The sequence below is a fragment of the Gouania willdenowi genome, chromosome 4 (genome assembly GCF_900634775.1).
Source record: "Gouania willdenowi chromosome 4, fGouWil2.1, whole genome shotgun sequence".
Lineage (NCBI taxonomy): Eukaryota > Metazoa > Chordata > Actinopteri > Blenniiformes > Gobiesocidae > Gouania > Gouania willdenowi.
The window spans coordinates 24076708-24096239 of NC_041047.1; the positions used below are offsets into that span (position 1 = coordinate 24076708).

General features: G+C 39.7%; 1 protein-coding gene across 6 annotated transcripts in view; it reads right to left on the reverse strand.

The window, feature by feature from the left end:
- dab1a (DAB adaptor protein 1a) overlaps positions 1 to 19532 on the reverse strand; it is a 368477-nt gene that overhangs the window by 72815 nt on the left and 276130 nt on the right. For 5 of the 6 annotated variants that reach the window (XM_028443730.1, XM_028443736.1, XM_028443731.1 and 2 more), the window contains one exon: positions 14455 to 14738. In XM_028443730.1, coding sequence (XP_028299531.1) covers positions 14455 to 14524 — 70 coding nt within the window. In that variant the 5' untranslated portion in view covers positions 14525 to 14738. The remainder of the gene's footprint in view (positions 1 to 14454; positions 14739 to 19532) is intronic. The other variant, XM_028443734.1, reaches the window with a different exon arrangement.

Below are 19532 nucleotides of genomic sequence, written 5' to 3' on the forward strand. Positions count from 1 at the left end.
AGAGGAACAAAGGCTTGGCTGAATACGTGTTTCAAAATTCAGCAGTGTACATTTTATGGACGATGCAAAAGAGGAGTCGTTGAACTTTTAAAAAATACAACAAATTTAGACCTTACTTTGCCTCCCAGTGTGCCACTTATGTGTTTCCATTTGAGCCCTAAACACACTGTGTGTTGTGAGGAGGCAGAAATGGAAAACAGCAGCTTGCCAACCTATAACAAATAAGAAATGCCCTTTCAGTACACAGTCCTTCATCCAGCACAGCAGGGTGAGAGTGTTGGCCTCTATTAGAGCCTGCGTGTGACATTGGGATATTTTCCTTTTGTGCAAATTATGAGTAGGGAGCTAACTGTTGCTATGGAGACTGTGATGAGTGATGCGGTGGGCAAAACCAGTCCAACTTGTGTAGAGGAGAGGACTTAGCCGTACATACTGAGAGGATCACCATTGATAGACACACTAAGGTAGACTCAACAAAGCAAATAAAGACCTTTACTGATAAACATGTTCCCACTGTGACTGCTAATACTATGTGGTCTAATTTGAAAGATAACAGGAGGTTTTCTGAACAATGAGGAACAAGAGAAAAGGAGTGCATCATTTGGAGCTGATGCTCAGAGAGAGGAGGACAATTTACAAACAGAAACGAGATACCTGGCTGAGAATTAAATTGATTAGTTCATAGCATGCAGTAGATAGATCAAAAGATAGCCGTCATTGGACTGATGAATGAGAAGACAACTCAGGTGCTCCAGGATTTCGCGGCCAATTTCTGTGATTGTTGTGGCCTAAAATGCCTGATTTTGAGGCCTTATTATTTTCTATAACTTTGCCTATACTGGTCAATTTGCCAAAAAACCTGATTGCCTTTGAATTCTTTCAAAACAACATAGGACAGCTTAGATTCACAATAATTTAACAAAAAATGGATTATTTCCATCACATTTTAAAGGTTTCCAGTGCAGAGAATATTAAATAGAGAATCGGTTTGTTTACATGTTTGAAACAAAAACAAAAATAAATAAATTAAATGTTCTTTTCCTGTGAGAATCTCTTCAATGCACTCATGGCTTTTGCTACAGAAGTGTATCATGCACTCACCAATAATATTGGCCACTGCTGCCGTTTTATACAGTACCTGTAATGAAGTTCTATCAAAGATTATCTATAGCAGTAGAGGTTTAATCAGGTTATTTTCTTCAAAGGTCCTGCTAGGGCAGCAGGAGATAATCAACACTTGTGTTCGTGAGACGCATTTGGCATTATTTTGCTCGAAAGAGTCCATTTGGGTGTTGTAACAGTCTAAAACCAGACCGAACTGTAATTCCGGTCACACCAGGGGACTCCAGGCAGCTGATGGTGGCTGCCGGCTTCAGAAGTTGATGGTGCTTCACCCCAGACGAATGGACTTCAGCCACTTTGTGCCGCCTAATTGATCGAAATCACATTTTATTGAGTCTAGGGTTGGGCATCGTTTGGATTTTAACGATTCTGATTCCGATTCTCAACTTTGTTTCCTGTTCTAAACAATTCTTGATTCTGATTCTTTGAGTTGTGCAGGTCAACAGGTCACAGATTTCACAGGATAATTTTTTCATTTTGAAAAAGCCTTTACACAGGCCATTTTTATTAATTCACTTAGTTGATACAGTTTCATTTGGTTGATGTACTGTAACTAGGGTATTCAATTACAAAGGTCCCCAACTGTAACTGTAAAACTGAAACTTGCTTAAACAAAACAAAGAGCTACAGGTAGATGTGAAACAAAATAAAACAAACTCAAACCCTGGAGCAGTCATGTGACAAATCAATCAACAGTTCGAGTTGAGAAAGATTAAGTTAACTTTGGTCGTTCTGCGCTTGCGCGACTTGCGGCCCATGACACGCTGGTGATGACAGAATCCAAGATGGCGGTGGCCCGGACTCCAGCCGTCACTATTTATTAAGAGCCTTAAAAGACATGGATATAATGAAAAGAGTGGATGGACTTTCACATGAACACACATGGACCTCGGTAAACAGAACAGGCTTCACTGGACGGCTGGCATTAGAACCCAGAGGCGGAGTAAATGTGTCTCCGTACTGCATTCACAGTCTGTAATATCATCAGTTTATCATTTTACCTTTTGTTAGAGCTACTATTTTAACCAGTGAGATACTATTTATTACTGGTGATTGTTTTCCAGAGTTTTACTGGGCTTTTTAACGGTGATTAGTTCCTATCTCCCTTCTGCTCCGTGGTCCAAGTTGAAACCATAGCCAGACACACACTCTCTCACACACACAGACTACAGTTACTACAGTCGCGTTCTAAACACACCTTATACAAACCCTGCGTAAACAAACCGAGCAAGCCACGGAAACAAATTACTGCGGGCACTAAGGAATAGCAAAAAAGAATCGAAATGCAATTATCTTCGTAACGATTGCGGAACCGGACGTTAGGAACCGGTTCTCAGTGCCCAACCCTAGTTGAGTCACAGAATTTGTCGCAACACCTGATACACACTGGTTTTAGTCAGATTGGTTAAAATTGCTGAAATTTGTGTTGATTGGATAAAATGTGCGGGGTAGTGCAGATTTTGCGGGGATTGGCTGAATTTGCATTAATAGTTGCGATCGAAACCTCGCAAATTCCCGGAGGGTCTGACAACTGGAAGGGTCGAATAAAACTAATGGAGCGTAATAATACAGAAAACAGACAGAAATACAGAAAAAGTGGAACAGAATGAGAAAAAGAAGTGCATGTCAACTCTAAATATATAGTTTTAGAATTCAAACCTTAACCCCTAACCCTTGTTTTTGAGGTCTTCCATCCCCTGATCTCCACTACTGGCCTCCATTGAAAACAACAGCAGCAGAAGGCCAATTCAATTCAATCTCTGTCTGATTGGAGGGAACAGATCTGATTACCTCTCAACGGAGGCACGCACACACAGACACACAACCCACTTGCGCACTCAAAATGCCATTGTTTGTGCTCTAAGATTCCCCAGGGAACGATATCAAAGTAAATGGCTGGTGTGATTGCGCCAGATAGACTGGATGTGTGCATAATAGCCACACCAAGAAGATAATGTGTTTGCTAATCGCACACTAGAGACACACAAACACACACCCACACGCACCCACGCACACAAACACAGCTGCACAGCTATAACCCCGACCACTCTGTTCATGCCGCTGCCTGCCAGCTACACAGCAAGAAACACCTTCCCACACAACCAAATCCCCTCGTGGGTGAGTCGTGATTTTTCAAAGTTGTGGTGACAGTTGACTATATGTGTTGACGGCATTAAGGAGATATTATAACTTGTAATCATATTCAGTGTCACATCATGGAAGACAGACAGGCATCAGTGAAAGTTTTATTGGAACATTTAATGATGTAATAAAGACAGTAGCGCAAATAGAGAAGACAGACTTCCTCATTCTTTGTTTAGAGTAGGCCATAAATCCTAAAATGTGATAGTCAGTGGTGTTATGTTTACACTTTGGGGTTTTAGAAGCTGCATTCAGGCGATGTGAATGATTGCTGGTCACATGCCAAAGTGGTCGATTCGTGTAGGCAAAACTACTAATCACAATTGGCTGACATTTGGCTAGCTTCAAATATTCATTCACAAGCCTGATAATGTCCATGTGTATTCTAATAACATGGGCCAAAAGCCAGATTAACATAAACAGTTCATAGTGTTTTATTCAAAGTAGGTGATTTCACCATTGTTACTAAGCCTTTAAATAGCTGTATATTGTAGGACACAAAGCAGCTACATGAATGCACAAAGGCAGCTTAGTATCGAAAACACAAACAGGTTAGTATCAACATACTGGTTCAAACAGTACGGTATAGTGCAGTCAGATAGGAATTTGCAGTGTGCTCATGTACAATAAGTGTGAATGAAATCTCTCTCTCTGCCATTGACACCAGAGAGTAAAGCTCAGTGTCCACAAAGTTCAGTTCACATATTTATCACGAGTTTACTTCATAGTTCATAATTGATTTATTTTACATTAATAATAATAATAATGCATTGTATTTTAGATAGTGCTTTTTCATAGACACTCAAAGCGCATTTCATTGTCTCCTTTGGAGGCAGCTTACGGTAGAAAATGAACATTCAATTCAAGGGCAACAGCTCTGGTGGACATTCCTTGGGTCAGCATGCCGATTGCACGCTCCCTCAGAACTTGTGACATCTGTGGCATTGTGCACACTGAAAATGTTTAGAGTGGCCTTTTATTGTGGCCAGCCTAAGGCACACCTGTCCAATAATCAGCATCCTGATATGCCACACCTGTGAGGTGGGATGGATTATCTCTGCAAAGATGAAGTGCTCACTAACACAGATTTAGACAGATTTGTGAATAAAATTTGTGGAAAATAGGTCTTTTGTGTATAGAAAATGTTTTAGATCTTTGAGGTCAGCTCATGAAAAATGGAAGCAAAAACAAAAATCTTGCGTTTCTAATTTGTTTTCAGTGTATGTTGCACTGAGCTATTCCCCTCAGAATCCTGGCATTTCCCCCACGTTGAACTAAAGCACTGGGCTACGATGGACTGAAATACAATTTGATGTGAATTGTTTTCAGGTATGGAAAATTATTGCACCTTGTTTTTTGTAATATTTTGTCATTAAAAAAGACCATTCAAGAGCAGGTTTTTCCTCCTGTTTTTTGAGAATATCCTTTAAGGGTGAAAGCTTTTAGTATTGATGTCGATGTGCGCAGGTGATTCTTGAAACAAAAACATTTTTTGTACCTTGATCATTATTGACCTTTTCATACATTTCTTTTGAGTAATCATACGGAGATGTTGTAATAATCGTGGAGACATAATCTGAGGTAGAACTGCAGGTGCTGCAGTCTGCTGCCTCCAGCAGTGTGACTGTGTGGTGGCTGCTGTTGGCAGATTGACTATTTTCTCCTAATTACTTATGGCCATACAGCGTGTTTTAGCTGGGTTTCCATCTGGAAGGTTCTATCGAAATCTGGCACTCTTCTAAAATAAGTTCAGAGCATTTTTCATGAACGTCAGAATGAACGCACCCACAATAACGGCCATCAGTCAGAATTGCCGCACGCTCAGTTCACGTTTGCCAAAAATATGAACGAGTTCATGAACGATCGTTCAATGAACGAGTTCAGGCACAACACTGGTGCCCACCTCAGATCCCGCCCTCCTCACCAGTCGGTCCAAATGTCTAGCATTATCATCCATCCAGAATCACAAACTGTGGTCTCTCAGTGAAGTAATCCACAATCCAGAAAACCAGTTAGCTGTCGACTCAAGTCTCACTCCCAACTCGTCACATACTGACGATCGGTCAGCACCCTTTAGCGTCAGTATACGACGCAAGCGGTACCCCTTTGACGTCCATTTTCGACGCCGAGGGTCCGTAAGGTGCTTTTCAACGTGCCGATGTCAGCTTTTCAACAAGCTGACGTCAGGTTACGTGAACGCTGACTCCTCAATGAAAAACATGGTGGACATTTTGTATATTTTAGTAGCAAATTGCCTTTTTTCAACATAGACTGTGGCTTTAGAATTGTTTTGATGACATTTCTAGTGAGAAATGTACCCTTAACTTCCATAGTATCCATTCGGTTTATGTAAACGATCTGTATTTATTCCGGTACAACGTACATTCTTCTGTGGTTGCTATGACAACCTATGGATGCCAAAAAACGGCAAAGCAAATATAGATTAATATCCATTCACTGACCGAGTGGATGTTGTCATTCTTTTGTTAAAACCTTTCCTTTTTCCTTCTCCTCAGTGTGGTTAGGGACACAGACGCTATGAGACTGTGGCCAGGCGATCAAGCTCGTAGCAGCCTGATGATCGACATGGAAATAAAAACAATGACCTATACATATATAAAATTGTATGCCTTTATTCTTCAGTGAGTTGAGATCACAACAGATCAAAACATGTAATGTGATTTAATTACATTCGCCTGCGTTATTCTTTTTTCCATCTATGAAATGACTGTGGGTGCATCGGGGTTGCCAGGTCCCATATTTCTACACCAAACTGAAAGGCTAATCTTCGTTCCAACAAAATACAATAAAAAATACTACGTCGGCTGTATCAAATATGTTATTATTTCGATAGATATACCGTTTTACCAACCTAATATAACCCCACTAATCCTACTTTCTCCCTGCCTAGATTGTCGTTTCTAGAATAACAGTAATAATATATGAAATTAGCCTCTATTTTGTATTTATTTCAACGTAGATCAGCCCATTGTTATGCAAAAAGAAGTTTGACTGCATGGGATAAGTTACAACCTTTTAAGATAAAAACTACAACTATGGCACCATATTGATAAAAGCTGTATGGCTCCAGGGAAATGTAGTTCATTATAAACTTTTAGTTTTTTTAATGCTAAGTTTTGAATACTGAAATGAGAGTAGACTGGGTAATTTAAATGAATGGTAAATTGATTTTATCAGATTTAAAAAAAAATTTAAGGCTTAAATTGTTGAAATATAAATGAAACCAGATTTTACAAATTTGTGAGTGTCCCCCTGTTGTTTAGTTCCCTCACATGATATTTGCGTTTAATACCTCCCATAAATATCTTGTCCTATGTCTGTAGCCCTTTTTGTTGCTGAGTTATAAGCATTCAAACATGCTCTGACGTCAAAGTTCAAAGGTCATTACTTCAAAACAGGGATTGTGTGAAAAACCAATATTCATATATGTTACTCCCCACGATGAGACCTTTCCAATAATGTATTGGACTCAGCTCTACGCCAAAAACTAACTTTTTCTAATTTCATTGGCAAGGGTCTTTGAGATATACTTTCAGAAAACACTTTCAAAGCACAAAACATACAATTTAGCATTTTGTTTGTTATTACGTTAATGAGGGTCAAATCTAACAATCTAGGGATTTAAAGGCATGGAGAAATGTCTCTAGTGCTTGCTAAAGGGTAATTGACAGATCCAATAGATGTATTTTTATAACCCCAAGTTACAACCTTTTTTTGAAAAGCATAAAAACTACAACTATGGCACCATATTGAGATAAGCTGTATGACTTGCCTCCAGGGAAATGTAGTTCATTATAAACTTTTAGTGTGTTCCCTTTAATGTTAGATGGTGATTTTGAATTATACCAGCCATAACTAGGGGTGGCAACCTCTGGGTATTGGTATCTGGACATTTCTGTAAATAAGTGTCAACATACTGTACCAATGTAAACGTATAAGTAACTCCAATAGTGTTTTCTGTAAACAAAAAATAGGGTCTTTCTTACCAGTGACACCATTATAGTGCAATATTCCAGAAAACAAAATATTAGTTCCTTCAACAAACAGAGACAACATTTCTGTGAAGACGTACCTGCACATTTTAGTGAAAAAGTAAAAAAGGTTTTGAAAATAAATAAATAAATAAAATTGAAAAAATAAATTAAAAAAACAATATACTTAGCAGGAGCATATCAATAATCGATCATGGGGAAAAATATTGTGATATATCGCCGTATCAAGATATCGTCACACTCCTAGCCATAACCCCTGAATACTGACGCTAAAGGGTCCTAACCGATCGTCAATATGTGACAAGTTGGGAGTGAGACCGTGTTGGTCGACTCGACTCCCACGCTGCTTAGCTTGTTTCTCAGTTGGATGGGTTGGATGGTGTTGAAGGAACTGCTGAAGTCACAGCGCCGCTCCCCTAATCCAGGTGAGTGTGAGCCTTGCGCAGCTGGTACAGGTTAAATTGCCTTGTTTACATAAGCACAGCAGTCATCCAAATCGTCTCACCAAAGTCCATTCAAAAATCTGACACTTCAAACGGACTGGGCTGCCTGTGGGTGATCAGGGACAGGGAGAGGTTCAGCTATTGTGCACATCATTAACTGGTACACGCTGCGTAGGACTGGACAATTTTGCCTAAAAAAAAAATCTCAGATTTTTTAAAGAAAAATTTGAGTTTCGATTTGATTTTCAATTTTTTTTTTTCAATGCACTTAAAAATGACTGCAGACATCAGATATATTGTCAAAAGTGCAACTTTATTGCTGTGACTGTCCTCAAGAGTTAAAATGCACAGAACAATCCAAAAATAAAAAGTAAATGAGATTCTGTCATTCAACTATTTCAAGCTTTAACCCAGGTTTAAGCAAAAGTGCAACAGCAACTTTACAGTAGCTTCAATTTTTTGATTAAGAAATCATCATATTTTATAACGTATAACAGTACAATTAAAAAAATAATAAACTCTTCCCTAAGCATCTCAACATAGTGCAAATAAAAAATTGAACATGACTGTGGCACACATATAGCCTACTCAAAGTGTAAACAAATGTAAACAAAGAGAGAGCTGGCTCACATCGTAACGCGAAAAAGTCCAAAAAAACTGGGTGGAAAAAACAATATAATAATAATTAAAAAAAACTAAAATAATAATAATAATAAGAAGAAGAAGAAGAAGAAGAAGAAGAAGAAGAAGAAGAAGAAGAAGAAGAAGAAGAAGAAGAAGAAGAAGAAGAAGAAGAAGAAGAAGAAGAAGAAGAAGAAGAACAAGAAGAAGAAGAAGAAGAAGAAGAAGAAGAACAAGAAGAACAAGAAGAAGAATTTTTAAAACTCGAATTTTTAAAACTCGAATTTTTGAGTTTTTATCTAAAAATTCAATGAATCGATTAAATCGATTTTTACCCAATCCTAACGCTGCAGCACGCACAGACACACACATTTCAAGTCTCTCTACCAACTCCTTTCTAGTCATGTGAGCACTACACAGTTGGTGTCCGTGCTGTTTATCGCAATTTGTGTGACAGAAAGAGCAAAATGCCTCGTATTCAAGCCCAAAAGTATCGCAATTTGTGATGTGATGTTGGTTAAATCATGCCCTGTACGTGTACGATTCACACACAACTTGTGCTCTCACAATAAACAGTCCTCTCTCAAAGAGTCTACTTACAACTTATTTACCAGTAATATGGTATAAGACAAATTCATGTGGCCTTTGTGTTATGTTTGACATAGTCATGCATGTCATTGTGTTTGCTTGTGTACTGTAGCAAAGCCAGCTACTTTTCTAGTGTCCAATCTACTTTAAAATGGTCTGCTCATAGCAATGGACACCCCCTCCCCTCATCCAAATGGGTATATGTAAGGAGGGAGAGATCAAAATAATATAAAAGTACTCTAATGAACTTCAAAATCCAAAGAAAACCAGAGTGACTAATTAATAGTTAAAAGCTCAAAGCTGCAATTTTTCTACTCAAGTAATGTCAATGGTTGAGGTCAAAGTTTAAATCTCATCCATGTCGTGGTAATTTATTAACACTAGCATGCCCAAGGTTTTCTTACTCCTGTTGCCCTGCCCAGAGGCCGCCAAATGACACTCATTTGCAACTCAGTGGGCCACCTCTCTTATGTAAATAAAGCCTTTCGATCGGAATGTGCAGCTAGGCAGTGACAAACTTTGGGGGTTGGTGTAAATGATGGCCAGTGTTGAGAAACCAGTTTCTCCCAGGTAGATGTTTGTTAATCCAAATAACATTATATGGAATTATTGGATAAGAATGGCCAAATTAATATGAGCCATGTGTGTTGTGATCAATTAATAAACCACAATAAATAAAATTAGAAAAAGAAAAACAGTATTAACAGTATTCACTATTTACCTTCATTGTTTTTGAAAAGTGCTTATAAATCAAATGTATTGTTGCTATTTATGGTAAAGCGAGATTTCCGAGTGTGAAAAGGACTGTTTGAGTTCTCACTTTAAAAAGGTAAATTCACGAGGTCCACCATTCACTAACCAGGTCCATGATTATTTTATTAAGCTATTATTTTACAAATTTGAAGAAAGTGCACAAGATGCACAAAGAATCAATGCTTCAACAGGGAAAAACAATCTAAATCTCTGTTTACACCATCAGTTATGCTGACATTATCCCTCTTAACCTTTGACCCAATGCGGAAGTACGAAGCCGGACAAGTTTGGTATCAAGTTCTGGGTGGCATGTGACCTTAAATCCAAGTATGTGTGCAAAATCATCCCATATCTTGGCAAAGACCCCAGTCGTCCACCTGGGGAGAGACTGTCTGAAAATGTGGTGATGAAGCTTATGGAACCGTTTATGGACAAAGGAAGAGCTGTTACAACCGACAATTTTTTCACTTCATTGTCACTAGCACGTCGACTGCACAGCCGGAAGACCACCCTCCTTGGCACAGTCAATAAGATTCGCCGGGAGCTTCCAGATTCAGCTAAAAAGAATTTGGCCCGTGAGGAATTCAGCACAGAAGTGTTTTCAACCTCTGGTGCCACACTGACTGTTTATGTGCCCAAACGAAAGAAGACTGTCTGCCTCCTCAGTAGCGTGCACAGCGTGGTGGAGACTGAGGCTACTCGGAAAAAAAAGCCGAACACAGTCACCGACTACAACAGCATGAAATGCGGTGTGGATGTCATGGACCAGATGGTTCAAAAGTACACTATGCGTTCAGGAACACGGCGTTGGCCAGTCGCTGTGTTTTACAACATGATTGACATTGCAGCGCTGAACGCACATGTGCTTTATCAGGCATGCACTGGGGTCAAGGAGAGGAGGGTGGACTTCTTGCTGGAGCTTGCAAATGAGCTTGCCCAGTCTCATATGGCAGCCAAGGAGGTGAATGAGCAAAACCTTCAGCAACAACCACCCACACCTGATGTGGGGAAAAGGGCATTGTGCCAGGTGAAGTGTTGCTGCAGGAAAAACCGTGCCACCAAGCGTTGTATGTATTGTGACAAGTTTGCATGTGGCAAATGCATAAAGGAGGTGTGGCAGTGCCAGAAATGTTCACAAAATCTCTAATAAATAAATTTCACCAAGAATGCAAACAAACTGTGTTGACGTCTCACTATTACTACTTACTACTTTCTGTCGCAAAAGTTGAAATATAAGTTGCAACCTCTATGTAGCTGCTGTATGGGAAACACAAAGGAGAATACAAAAGGTCTTTGTGTCCTGAAACCAACCCAGCCACCCCCCCCACCCTAGCTGAGGGGGCCTCAGTAACATAACAATGGTCACAAGCTGAGTTGTTCACACCCGCCATCTGACACCAGCTTGGACTTTATAGGTATAGGTGTCAAATGACACCACTCTGGTCATGCTAGTGTTAAAAACCTTCAACTACCGGAAGAAGGTCTGTCAGAAAAATGACCTCTGGGTTCACACATGAATGATAATTTTCGACATAGACAAAGTGTGAGTGTGTGCACACAAGCGTGCACACACTCACACTTCTAGGGTGATACCATGTGTGATAAATGTGAGACCTAGCAGTCCCAGTTATTTCCTTACAACCTTCTCCACGACGAGTGAAACAAGACTGAAATTAAACAGCTCCCATCCACACAGACTCATTAGTCTCTCTCTGTCTCTCCTACTCTTCATGATCCGTTTCCCTCACTTATCCAGGACAAGGTCATTCAGTCCAAGGAGAGAGAGAGAGGGAGGACTACAGGAAGGAGAGAAGGAAGAACACTAGGGTGAAGTATGACGAACTATTCAGCAGGAATTCTCACAGCAAGACACCCATTCACCCAAATGTCAATCAGCTATTCAGAGCATCTATTGTCATTCTAATTCAGACACTTGAGAGAGCCAGATACTCAAGGGCTCGACACAATCATGTACACAATGCAACAAAAACCAGGGGGTTCAGGTCTCACACACACACGGCCTACACCAATAGTTTCCTACACCTAGTGCTTGTGAAAATGTGCTTGTATGCGACATGTGATTGCATTTGACTTTCATCACTCTATTGAGGGAGCATGTATTTAAATCAATGTGTGTGTATGTGTGTGTGCATCAGGAAGTATGACCCAGATCAGGAGGAAAACACATGCATCGTACGGGAACCAATCTTAACTCTGTAGCTGAGAAAAGTCTACGACCCATTTGTACGAAAAATGAGACAAATTGGTGTGTGTGTGTGTGTGTGTGTGTGTGACTGACTGGGACAGCGAAAACCCTCAAGTGTCAGGGCTGAAGGCAAACCATTCATCTTCTTTCTCATATGCTCTTCTGGGCTTCAATCCATGTCCCACTCCAGACTCCAGTGTGTGTGTGTGTGTGTGTGTGTGTGTGTAAATAGAGAGAGAGCAGTCCGAAAGATTAACATGATCTTCACTGCAAGACAACAATACTGTCTCTAAATAGGACATGAGATGCATTCAGTCTTCACACACACGCACACACACACACACACACACACGCACACACACACGCACACGCACACGCACACGCACACGCACACGCACACGCACACGCACACACACACACACACACACACAGCGTATGGGCATATGTGCGATCCAACAACCGACGCTTGTTTGCAGGCACTGTGGCTGTTCACCGTGTGCAATGAGGCATCTGCTGCAGGTGAGAGTGTCTCTGTGTAGTTGTGTTCATCCATTAAGTTACATCAATCAGATGCTTATTCGGAGAGTGCCGGGCGTCACTCTCGCTGTTGGGCAGGTGGCACCGAGCAGCTGGGCGACGGCTTCTGGCATCACCTCTTCTCCAGGACCATCCAGGCTCGCTCTCATACACCTGCTAGATAAACGCCTCTAGAGATTTGCACACCTGGATTTCTTTTTTACATTTTTCTAATACACAATCTTAGCACACCTGTCAGGTTCAAGCTTATTGCACCATCATAAACCTAAGCCGGCTCGCTAATTAGCTCTAAACAACATCCAAACAATCATCCATTGCTAATTCTGACACTGACAACAAAAAGGAAACAGGTGGCTGATGGTGTATTATATAAGTAAACAACTTCAACTTATTGAAAGGTCAATTTCTTTCATTCCATTCCTTGGGAACAGAAAGGAGGAATACATTTTGGAGGAATGATTAATGTCATCCACTCATAGATTTTAGCATCTACAATACTCTCTTGAAGAAAATCCAGTAAGTTATGTCGTGCCTATATGTGTTGGTTGCTTTCAGGCTAGGCTATTCTTTTGTTTTGTCACTTAATTTTTCCTTTACTATTATTGCATGAGTTATATTTCTTTATATATTTATATCTCATTCCACTGAGCACCTGAAGTGATATATATATATATATAGTTTATAATTTAATGAGTTTAACATGCTTGAATTAAATGTCTGCGTGAGCAAATAAATGGTTGAACACGAGCATTTCAAAGCTTCACGATAGCTCGAAAATACATAAAGTGTTGCAATGAAATCAGAACGGTCAGATTCTGTTAAAGCAGGGGCAAAAAAATCACTATCAGCCGGGTTCACACCAATTGCGTGTTCCTTTAGCAAAGCTAAATTGATTAAAAAAATAGGAACTAAAACATAAAAACAAAAACATAAAGTCATTTTGAGACACATTTAATGTGCAGATCTCAAATCTTAAAATAAAGTCTGCACTCTATGATGCAACAACCCCAAATAATATTCCTGATATTTTAAATTAAAACACAACAGGCTGTTTTCTTTAATGCAAAATTGTGAAAATGTTGTCAATGACAGAACATAATAATACATCGAGCAAATAACACAATCGTTGGCTATGCCAAGTTCCACTAATGCCATCTCTGTTCAAGTAAATTAAAATAGCTTATAATGTTACACTCTTACAAGCAGAAATTTTAACCTATCAATGACGAGATGGAGCCCGTGACTGAAGCGCTGCTGCCTTCACCATATTAGCGATGTTGTCGGTGGTTACGCACACCTGAGATTCTTCAGTTCATTGTTCAATGTTCTTCTTATGTTTTGAATATTATAAGAATGTGTGTTCATGTACAGTATACAGTATAACAATGTTCTTCTTTCACATATCAGCCAAATTTATCAGTCTATTTATTGGTCGATTTATTGGTTATCGGCTGTTTAAGCCTAGAGGTGTCTCGATCCGATATTGATATCGGACTGCATCTAAAATCACGAATATGAGCGCTTGTGATAAAATGTTCCGCTCCAGCACTTCTATCTATAGGTGAATGTGGTTCACACTCCAACAAAGTAACCTACTGTTGCTGACTATTGTTCTCTGTTTGAGTAACATCACTTCATCAAGCCTTTTTGAACATTCCACACTACAAAATAACTCATAAAAGTATGTATGATTCGTGCTGATATCATAACGAATGGATCAATATCGGTAATGGCCGATACGCAAGGGTGCAATATCGGTATCATATCGGAAGTGAAAAAGTTGTATCGGGACATCCCTATTTAAGCCCCCCAATATTGATATTGGCATTGGCTCCAAAATTCCCTAATCAGACAGACCTTTCACACAAAGGACATTTTGACAAATTACAATCAGGAAAGCTCTGCTGAAGATATAGAAACTAATGACAGTTGACATGGACACCTTTGCTACTCATCCTTTGAAAAGGGTTTTCTCTTTGTCAGGTGTACCTTTAGAGCTACACAGTGTTTCTCATTGCGTTCCTCCTACCTTTTCGTTTAGAGTCCCGTCTGACACTGCTGGGCCTGACCGCTGGCTGTAGCTCTGTCTCTGTTGACATCCTCAGGCTCCAACTGGACTAAACTCTGCTCCGCTTGGCTCCGCTGGGATCCGGTGAGCTCTGAGGATCCAGTTCACAGTGTCAGTGGGGAATATCCTTATGTGGGTGCCGGGTGTGTGCGTGGAGGCGCCAGGTGTGTGCGTGGGCACACAGGCTCATGGGAGAGGGATGGGCTTCAGCCCAGAGACAGCATCCCACACACACCCACGAAGAGCTGCAGGAGATAGACAGGAAGAAACAGGTTTGCTTTGGTTTGGTCGTGCTTACTCATGACAGGCGAAACCTTGCATGAGTCTACAGCAGGCATTAAAATGAGCTGGTTTCTTCAGTAAATGTTGCCAATGGTAACAGACTGAAAGGATACACGTAGCACTTCCTGTCAGTGATGCATCCAAGCAAAGGAACATTTCGTTCACTCCATTTATGTGTTCTTTGTTTAGATGATCATATTGCATACATTTGGACTCATTTGGGCTTAGAAATTACTTTCAACAAGATTTTATGGGCTCATAATGGCGTCTTCAATAAGCTTCAGGACATACATAATACATAACTTACAGACAATCATTATGTATACAGCCACAGATTCCACAACTACATTACATTTAAAAAAATAAAAAAAACTATCAATATACATGGAGGGATGTCCTTCTGGGATCGTAGAGTAATAAAAGTGCCCAAACAGGCTAACAAGTCTAACCTGTTAAATGATACTTCAAAAAGTTTTATTTTGACTGACGGTCTACAACAGTGTTTCTCAAATGGGGGTACGTGTACCCATAGGGGTATGAGATGGCACTACAGGGGGTACTTGAGAGAGAGAGTGAGAGAGAGAGAGAGAGAGAGAGAGAGAGAGAGGGAGAGACGGAGACAGAGAGAGAGAGAGAGAGAGAGAGAGGGAGAGACAGAGAGAGACAGAGAGAGAGAGAGAGAGAGAGAGAGAGAGAGAGAGAGACGGAGACAGAGATGGAGACAGAGAGACAGAGAGAGAGAGAGAGAGAGAGAGAGAGAGAGAGAGACAGAGAGAGGGAGAGAGAGAGAGAGAGAGAGAGAGAGAGAGAGAGAGAGGAAAAATTAACAAATAAATTGTCGTCTTGGTCCAGGTGTGAGATGACTGGAAATGATGAAAAAATCTACAGAAATGAATCCATTCAGGAGACACTAAATCAGTCTTGTCAAACTTGGGGTCAGGTCCGCATATGAGGTCACCTGGTGTTTAAATGGGGTCACATGAAATTTCAAAAAAATTAAAAAAGATTTTTGAATTTAAATTTAAATTTTTAAATAAAACACACATTCTTAAACAACTGTATGTATTTACTTTGTGAATCTAATTGCAGTAACTAAAATGCAGTTATATATATATATTCTGAGCCCAAATATATATATATACAGTATATATATATATATATATATATATAGTATATATATAATTTTTTTTTTTTCTAACTAATGCTAGAAAAAAAATGTCGCCAGAAATTATTGATATCAAAATGGGGTCACAATCCAAAATGTTTAAGAACCAGTGCACTCATTAACAAAATTAGATTCTTTAAAATGTGTGTTATCACTCGTTCATTACATCAAAATGCTCTATAGTTGTTTTTAAATTGTTTTCTAAGCAAAATGTTGTCGTCGGACAAAAGGGGGTACTTGGATTCAGAAATTAGAGAAAAGGGGGTACTTCAGCCAAAAAGGTTTGAGAACCACTTGTCTAAAGACTTTTGCTTGCAGTTACAACTAGCAAACATAACTTCCACTTCAAAGTATTGACACAGGGCTCTACAGTACAAACAATTAACTTGCATTTGCGCCTAAAAAGACATCCACGGGAACTGTAAAAATAATTCAATCGCACATTGTGGAAGTAAAGGAAAATACCAAACATGCATATCTAGGGATGTAACGATTAATCGCAAGGCAGTTAAAAATCGATTCATAGGTATCACAGTTTACATCGATGCTGTGAAAATTGAATCGCAGTACTTTTTTGAAACAGCAAACGGCGCTATCCAGAAGTGTTGGCGGCGGGCGGAATCTGCTACTACTTTCTTTCTGGCCGCCTTCTACTCTTAAACATGTTCATAAATGATTCCTTACACTGAAAGAATATCTGTAATATTACATGAATATCTGTAAAAGTCACATTTTTCTATTAGCTCTGTGTGCTAGCATAGCATCTCTTCTTCACTGCAAAAAATCTGCATGCCAACCGACCACTGGGTTACCAGCGCCTTTTGCTGGTTCAAACAAATATATGACGCAAATACAGTGCAATGACTGTTTTTTTTTTTTTTTAAGTCCAATTTTTAAGGCACAAAATACATTTTCAGTTGCACTTTTAAAAAGAATAATAACTATTATGCAGTTTTTTATTGTTTACTATAGAACCAGAATTTAAATTAATAGGCTTCTTCTTCATTTGTATTATTCCTTTATTTATTTCATTCAAGAATAATTTTTTAGTTAAATTGCATTGTTTTGAATAGTTTATCAAGGGATTCTTTTGACAATGAAAAATAAAAGGAAAATAGTACAGTATTTTCCCCCAAAAAATAAAGGAATATTTTTAAGTCATTTATGTACAGTCCAATTTTGTAAAATGTATCGTGAGAGAATCGTATCGTGAACCCAGTATCGTGAATCGCATCGTATCGGGAGTTGAGTGAATCGTTACATCTCTATACATATCATTACATTGCTTACTCTGTTCGGGGACAGAACAAAGGATCCGAGTGAAGAGTGGAGCATTCCCATATAGTTTGTTTGATACCGAATGTTTCTCACCTCAGCTGTGTTTTGCGATGACCACGGAACCTTTGTAAGCTCGGTGCTGCGCTGATGAGGAAGTGTTGCCTGCCTTAACAGATCTACAATGAACAAGCGACCAACACCTGCAAGGATAGGATTTTGCTGAATTTATCCTTTTTATTGGTTTTTCTTGAGAAATATCACAATCACTGTAAGACCCGCCTCTCTGCTTCAGCTTGGATTATGAAGGTAGAAACAAAATGTGGATCCATCATCCAGATGTTGGTCTATCTTTCACCCCCTCCTTCTTGCTTTTCCTCTGAGACTCTCATACTCAGAATAGATATTAGGGATGCACTGAAATGAAAAATCTGAGGCCGAAGCCGAATAAAATACAAACGCTTGGCCGAATAATGAATACTGAATGCGGTTATTAAGTTTTTCACTATTTTTTGAAATAGTGCATGAATAGCCTAGAATACATTTTTACACATGCTTTTTAAAGAAAGTAAATGTTTATTGAATATTGTGACATTTTTTAAATATTCCAGTAGCCTTTGCTTTTCATAAAAAGCACAACAAAGTTTTGTCATTTATATTAGCCCTTCAAATAAAACAAAACATGCATTCCAAAAAAAACTAAAGTGCATTAAAGGGGACGTATGATGAAAAAATCACATTCTAATGGTTTTTACAGTGATATACAGTACATCCCTTTAGCCTCATTCAGAGGGACAGAGTTGAAAAAGTACTGTTTTAACCCTCCCTTGTTATTCCACATTTTGTAAAAAGTCAGCTCCAAATGGGAGGTGACGTCACCTAACACGCCTCCTAGAATGTGAGCTCCTCCCTCTCCAACCATCTAACAGCTAAAACAAACACTGCTGTTTAATATAGAATATATATTATACTTTATTGCCATATATGTAAATGCAAACTGCACTACTGGATGCCCAAACTGCACTACTTCACTGCTTGGTGCCACAGACCCATTGTTCACACACATCAGCTGTTAGCGCTCCGTGCTAATGCTACACCAATCTATGCAGCGAGACCCGGAGTAGTGTAAGGAGGAAACGATGGGGATGTTTACGGATTTGTGGCTCACAGTGCTAACAACGGACTGGGTTGTGGAATTGGACGGTTTACGTGGTGACGGACGACGAAGAGCGGTAAGGAGAGAGTCTGACTGTGTTTGAGTGGAAAGGAGGAGCTGCTGCTGTGCTCCTGCAGCAACGCGCACACACTTTTCCAACTCAAAATCACTGCACATTGTTTGATTGCATCAGTGTCACACGCTACTATTCAGCCTTGCTTTTAACTCACAAAACCAAAGGCAGAATGTTGGTTTTATAGCAATATTCGCCGGAATATATTCGGTGGCCAAATATTCGGTGCATCCCTAATGGATATCATACCTGACCAGAGCCTGACGGAACCGGACGGGTTGGGATGGGTTTGGACACATTAGTAGATCACCTAAGCTGTGCCCACTTGTTGTTCCGTTGTGTTGTGTCGTCTAGAAAACTGGCAGTTTTTTTGAAGATTTTTGGGAAGTACTTTAGGAGTGATTTCATCTGTACTTTAAATGATAAATATTACAAATAATACACCAAAAATCTAGCCATATAACAAAACTGCTTTGATGAATTGCACTAGGATGAATAACTGTTTGTTGGTAGAAAGAGGATGTTGACTAATAAACGAAGTGCGGAATAGTGAAAGGTTAAACAGAGTAATTTGTTGCTGAACTTCAAAACTCCAACAGCAAGGTTAACTGTCTTGTCTGTCATAATTTAAGCAATTCCTTCGGTGGCTGTCGTGCTGCCAGCCAGAGAACTGACTAAAACTAGAGGGATCCAGGTTGTATTGAATTTTTCAGACACTTAATACCAGTTGCCCCCCCTGGGCCTCGTCCAGTGACTGATAGCTCCCTCTGGCCTCAGCGCTCTGTCCCTTTTTTGCCCATCTGCTGCTACTTTACACTGAAGCATTGACTGGCAAGCACTGCCACACACAAGCACTCAAAGACATTTAAGATTCACACACCAATGCCAATTTCTGAATGTGTGACAGCAGTAGACACATTTGTAAAGGAACACAAACACAAAAGAAAAGCTCAATTTTTAGGGAGGATTGCTAAAGTACAAAAGGCAGAACGAGATAGCAGTCACTTGACACGTGACATAAATGTAACTACCACCTGTGCTGCCCTTTACCATGTCTTAGAGAAAACCAGTCTTGACCCGGTTTTCCA